Genomic DNA, 5,975 nt, shown 5'->3' with positions numbered 1-5,975 from the left:
TGTGGCAGAGGAAGCTGTACCAGCCTGAGTCCCAGACCTCCAGAAGAGTTACTTTTCAAATGGAGCATCATCTAATCTCCCACAGAAGGGAACAGGGCTCGCCTCCATGCATGTATCTGTTGCAACTCCATAGACTGAAGTAGCTTTGTGCTTTGGTAGGCTGTGAAAAAACTTGTTTCACGGGGGTCAGAGCTCTTGGTGTCTTCTAGGCTAAATGAACTGCCATTCTGTGAGCTCTGAGGCCGTGTTGGTGTGCCGGGGTGGTGGCGTGCCCTGACACTGTCCTTGCTGCCTGCAGAGCGGGCGCTGTACAGCCTGGAGAGTGCCTTCCACCCCGTCTTCAGTCTGACCAGTGGGACCTGCAGGCTGGACTATCGGCGGCCTGAGAACAGGTATGTGGCACGTCTGCCCGCCCCACGTCTGCTGGAGAGCTGTCACAGCATGTCCTGGCCTACTTTGGACACACAGACCCAGATTCCCAATGTCTGCTGTGTCATCCGTGGTGGCGGGGGGACCTTGAATGTCCCTTTCTGTCAGAGCAGGTTCTGGCGGTCGGTGGCAGTGCCCTCAGCAAGGCAGCAGCTCCTGAGATGGGTGCTGGAGTACAGGCAGCTCTTGCTTCTTTACCAAGCTCTTCCCAAGCTCTTTCCCAAGGGATTTCTTACTGTAGCAGTAGCTGCTCCTCCCTGTCACGTCCTTCTCATGTGACCAATCCCCCTTAGTCCAAAATGGCATTTATTTTCACTATGTGTTTATGGCTGTGCTTGGTCACTTTGCTGCCTGCCTGGCCTTGGTCCCCAGCACTCGCCTGGCTCTTTACATAATGACAGCTCTGCAGCTGCAGGGAAAGGTGACTTTATTCTGGGAATTTTCCAGTCAGCTGACCCATGTCATCCCTCCCGAACTGCTGTACCTGGAAATTGCTCACATTTCCAGGACCTGCTCGCTGACAGGCTTTGTGCCATCCGTGACCTGAACGCTACAATCTCTAACACCAGTTCGGGTGCTAATGCTCCTCTGGTGCGTGTTGTGCACACTGTGTCACTCTCCCTGTAGCTGGTCAGTCTGGGACAAGGTAGGATGCAGACTTTGGGGGTTTACTTGTTTTTGTTGTCTGAGTTGCCAGCCGTAGTCTGCAGAGCCCAGGTTTGCACAAAGAGATAAAAGCAGTAAGAGGTGGGAACGTGGAGAGGTCTGTGGCACCCTGTAGTGCACCAGGCCAGGTTCCTGGGACCCTGCAGGCTGCACCCCAGCACTGATGCTCAGGGAGCTGGGGCTCACTCCGTGTCCTCATTTGTGAGCTCCAAATCTGGCTTCTAAAACCTGTTGCTGTTCCCCACACAGGGCTTTCTTCCTGGCCCTCTTCAAGCATCTGATGTTTCTGGAGAAGAGAGGCTGTCCCCGCACAGCCCTGGAGTTCTGCAAGCTGATTTTGAGGTAGGGCTGTCCCCTATTCGTTCCCTGTGGGACAGGGCAGGGCATCCCAGGCTGGGGGGAACATGCTCCAACAGCACACCAAACCTAACTTCGGCAGGAGAAAAACCCCAGAGGTGCACTGCTGCTCCCAGGCTCAGTGGGGGCTGTTTCCACTCCTTACAGATGCAGTGTCACAAGTTAGCTTTGGGCACATCTGTGGTGCTGCTTTGGAGAGAAGTGTTTGTGGAGAAGGAGGTTTAAGCAGACGGGACGAGGGTGGCCCTTGCGCTTGACCACTGAGGTGTGTGCCTGGCTGGTTGGTAGAGCAGAGCTTGGAGTCTCTGTGGAGCAGATGTACAGTAGTGGCTTCAGGCTGCTCAGTTTGTGGCCATCAGTCCCCTTCTTGGGTGGTAATGGGGGACTCTTACCCCTCTGCAGGGACACAGAGAGGGCAGGGCATTGAATCGTCATCCTGGCCATGCGGGAACAATTGTGTTCCTGTTCTCTCCACTTGCTGAGTCACGAAAGTTCTCTGGATGCTAGTGGGAAAGTCTTGTTTGACTTAGAAACGAGGGCAGCTATTTCAGCTGTTGTGACACTGATTTTTATTTCCCTTCCTTGCGTTCTCTCCTCCTGAAGCCTTGATCCAGAGAATGACCCACTGTGTGTGCTGCTGATGATCGATTTTCTGTCCCTCCGAGCTAGAGAATACACCTTCCTGATCCGCATGTTCCAGGAGTGGGAGGTGAGTTGCCATCTGGCAGCCCTGGTGAGAGGGACAGAGGGGGGAATAGCTGCTTCCTAGGGCTCTCCCCACTTGGGCTTTGCCACAGACCACGGGAATCCTGGCCAGGTTAGCCCTTTGCAGCTGTCTGGCAGCCAGGCTGGCATCCCAACAGCATTGGAATGACCTGTAAAGGCTGTGGAGAGTTGTTTTTGTAATCCTGGTACCCTGCAAACAATTGTACGGACTCAAAATTGCTTACTCAGTGGTGGGGGCACCAAGCCAGCAGCTGGAAAGTAACTTAATTGAGTGAACAAGAGCCTGTGTGCAGCCCAGTCCCATCGAGATGGTTCTGCATAGCATCATTTCTCGGTAAATGTGTCCCTCTGATCTGCAGAGTCACCGGAACCTGTCGCAGCTGCCCAATTTTGCCTTCTCGGTGCCTCTGGCCTATTTCTTCCTAAGCCAGCAGGAGGAGCGCTCCGAGCTGGAGCTAAGCCAAGCCCGGGAGAAAGCTGCCCGGCTCATCCAGCTCGCGTTGGTCATGTTCCCAAGCGGTAAGTCTGTCCCCACCGGTAAGTCTGTCCCCGCAGGCTTTGCCACTCTCTCCATCTCTGGGAGCGCTGGCTGGGTCCCAGGCACGCAAATGCAGAGGCAGCAGTTTGCCTGTGCCTTGCAAATGACATTCACCTCTGTCTGTGGGAGATGGTAGCTGTGACTCAGAGGGTGACCGGGCAGGCTGACCATGGTGGCAGGTAGAATCCCAGACTGGTTTGTGTTGGAAGCGACCTTAAAGCTCATCCAGTCCCAACCCACTTCCACCTTCCGCTAGAGCAGGTTGCTCCAAACCCGTGTCCAAGCTGGCCTTGAACACTGCCAGGGATGGACGGCTGGTGAGGGGCCAGCCACAGCTTCTCTGGGCACCCTGTGCCAGCACCTCAGCACCCTCACAGAGAGGCAGTGGTGGTGGGATTCAGCTTTCCCACACCATGGCAGGGCTGGTGAGAGCGTGGTGGAGCCATGTAGGGTCCCCCGCAGCTGTGAGACCTTGATGTGAGTGTTAGGAAGAGACCAGTGATTGTTCTCCGTGCTGCACACCCTCCTCAGAGCAGCTGATGCCCCTTCATTAGAGATGGTCATGGGCAAGTTGGGGGAGCACAAGAACCAGAGTCTTGGAGCAGGAAAATATTTCACTCCAGGGTTGTCCAGACCAGAGACAGCCAGAGACTCTCTTGGCTTTCCCTCCTAGGCGCTGCTTGTCTTTAGATGTGCCCATCTCTCTTGCTTTCATCAAGCTGGTGCTGCTGTCCATGAAAGGAGATACACAGCCCCTCTGGGCCCAGAGGAGGGTGTGTCTTTATAGGCAAGAATAACCAGCTCTCAAACAGAGGTTTAGTTTTGTGGTGGCTGAAACCATCATTTTTTGTCATGGTGACGGAAATAAAACCCGTGTTCAAGTTCAAAGGCCAGCAGTGTTACGTGCAGAAAATTGCACCTTATTACACCAGGAGGAAAAGAAGTTTGTTGTTCTTTTACATTTACCCTGAATCTGTTTCCATCATCCACACAGAGGTCAGATCAGAGCACAGCACAGCCCCCAGCAGCATCCTCACACCCCATGTGGGTCCTCCATCGGTGCCCTGGAGGGGTGCTGCCCCCCAGGCTGGGGCTGTGTCCCTGCAGCCCTGGCCATGCTGTGGTGCTCCTCACCAGGCTGTTGACAGTGAGTTGTCTGTCTTTCTCCTGCAGTTCTTATGCCATTGTTGGATCACTGCAGTGTGCAGCCTGATGCCAGGGTTGCAAACCATTCCTTTTTCAGGCTGAATGCTCAGATAAGGTAAGTCCTGGAGATGTTCTCAGTAAAGAGAAGGATTCAATCTTACCCATAGTGAGGCTTTTGCTTGCTCAGGCAGCTAATGGAGTTACAAAGCCGCAGAGGAGAATATTTGGTTTTCCTGAGTAGGCTCTTAGATGCTCTGATAATGAATTTCCGTAATGGCCACCAGATAATGCTGATATACCCACTTCACTTTAATGTGGATGGGTCAGAAGTTCATACCGAAGCTTTGTTGCTGCCTGTAGTGACAGGGAGCAATGCATGTGTGCTCTCGGGGCAGGCTGTCTCCTACCAGTCTGGATTTCCCTGATGTGGTCCTCCTAAACACACAAATGGTCTACCCCTCGGGTCAAGGCAGTGTGAACTTTGATCTGATGGCTGTGCTTATCCCAAAAATAGATGGAGACAGAAGAACTGGTGAAGGTAGACGGAAATAACAAAGCAGGGAGCTTGTGTTTCCTCTCTTTGTGTTCTCACGCTGAAGCACAGTGCAGAGACGAGCCCTTGCCAGCCCACACAGGGACCTGCAGGCAGGAAGGAGGAGAGTGCCACAACTAACAACTGTCTCCCGTAGCCAGCCTCCCACCTTGAACCAGCTGACATGCCTCTATGTGGGAAGGACTCACTCCCTGTGGAAGGACCCAGCTGTCATGGCGTGGCTGGAGACCAATGTCCACGAGGTGCTGTGCATGGTGGATGCCCAGGACCCACTGGTGGAGGAGTCTGAGCACAAGTGAGTGCAGCAGGAGGAGGTGAGCAGTGCTTGTACCCAGCATGGGTGGTGGAACACAGGAACAGATTGGGGCAGGGAGTCCCTCAACTACCCATCTGATGGTGGCTGCTGATGCCAAGGGTTACACACTGGGGCCAGGAAGGCAAAAGCTCTTCTGAAATTTTACACAGACACGAATTAAGAGCTGTACCTCTCACTGGGGAGTGTGTGCTGCACGGGCTTCCCCCAGCCTGGAGAGCCTGGGGGCTGCTGGCTGGTAGAGGCAGGGATGGCTCCATGGCTCGCATGCATGTGCTGCACAGGGTGAGCTTAGAAATACTTCCCAGCTCTGAGAAGCAGGAGAGAGACATTAGATCTTGTCCTAAACTGGAGTTAGTTTGCTCTTCTGGCCCAGTGAGAAAGATCTGTACAGTGTCCCTGAGCTGTTCTGCTCTTTGGTCTGGAGGTCAGCAGCTGCCAAGCCACTTTGGCTTCGCTTCAAGCCAGGCCATCCAATACACCGTGTGTCCCCAGAGCCAGGGATGCAGCTGACAATGCGCCTAGAGAAGCAGAAATGGAAATGTGGCTGTGCTGAGCTGTGCTCAGGGCAGTCCTCTGTCCTCTCCCCACTTTAGGAGGAAGATGCGGTACCAGAGTGCACCCAGGAATATCTACCGGCACATCATCCTCTCAGAGATGAAGGAGGCTACAGCAGCTCTGCCTCTGGTGAGTGCCACTGCGTGCACTGTGGTGGCACTCACATCCCTGCTGTGCACACAGGTGCTGGGCATGTATTAAACCCCAAACCCCAGCAAGAAGCATCCACCTGACCCTGAAGTGTCCTCCGTGTAGCTCAGCTTCCCAGGACAGCACACAGGGCGTGTGTGGATAGACTGGGCACTGCGGTCCCCTAGGGCTCTCCGGCTGGTCTGACCATCCCCATGCCTTGGTGCTTGCTGGTGATGCAGCTTCATCTCTTCTTTCTCCTTCCCCCCAGGAGGTGACTTCACAGCCTGTGATGGGGTTTGACCCATTGCCTCCTTTGGACTCCATCATTTCCTACACCAGACCAGAAAGGTACCTCCTCCACTCCTTGTTTCTGGGCTGGCACAACCAGTGTGTTCACAGCACGCCCTCAGCCCCGGGCCTGGGTGCACGTGGGTGCTTGGAGCTGATGGTCCTCCTCCATCTCGGAGGAAGAGCCGCCTGCCTTGCGGCACATACAGGCAGGACTGGTCCTGCTGCTTCTCCACGGTGGTGACCCTTGGGGACGGGGGGGGCGTTGC

The 5,975-nt window shown here is 54.7% G+C and overlaps 1 protein-coding gene across 1 annotated transcript in view; it reads left to right on the top strand.

Annotated features, from left to right (window-relative positions):
• Positions 1-5,975, top strand: part of TCF25 (transcription factor 25 (basic helix-loop-helix)) — a gene marked incomplete at its 5' end in the record, with an annotated part of 18,069 nt that overhangs the window by 11,172 nt on the left and 922 nt on the right. Inside the window, 8 exons of the mRNA XM_010010807.1 lie at positions 299-392; positions 1,345-1,437; positions 2,056-2,161; positions 2,538-2,697; positions 3,890-3,977; positions 4,552-4,710; positions 5,325-5,415; positions 5,687-5,766. Coding sequence (XP_010009109.1) covers positions 299-392; positions 1,345-1,437; positions 2,056-2,161; positions 2,538-2,697; positions 3,890-3,977; positions 4,552-4,710; positions 5,325-5,415; positions 5,687-5,766 — 871 coding nt within the window. The remainder of the gene's footprint in view (positions 1-298; positions 393-1,344; positions 1,438-2,055; positions 2,162-2,537; positions 2,698-3,889; positions 3,978-4,551; positions 4,711-5,324; positions 5,416-5,686; positions 5,767-5,975) is intronic.

Source organism: Nestor notabilis, unplaced genomic scaffold (genome assembly GCF_000696875.1).
Source record: "Nestor notabilis isolate BGI_N333 unplaced genomic scaffold, ASM69687v1 scaffold14153, whole genome shotgun sequence".
Taxonomy (NCBI): Eukaryota; Metazoa; Chordata; class Aves; order Psittaciformes; family Psittacidae; genus Nestor; species Nestor notabilis.
Note: the sequence above shows the minus strand (reverse complement) of the source record. Positions and strands in the feature narration are given on the sequence as shown.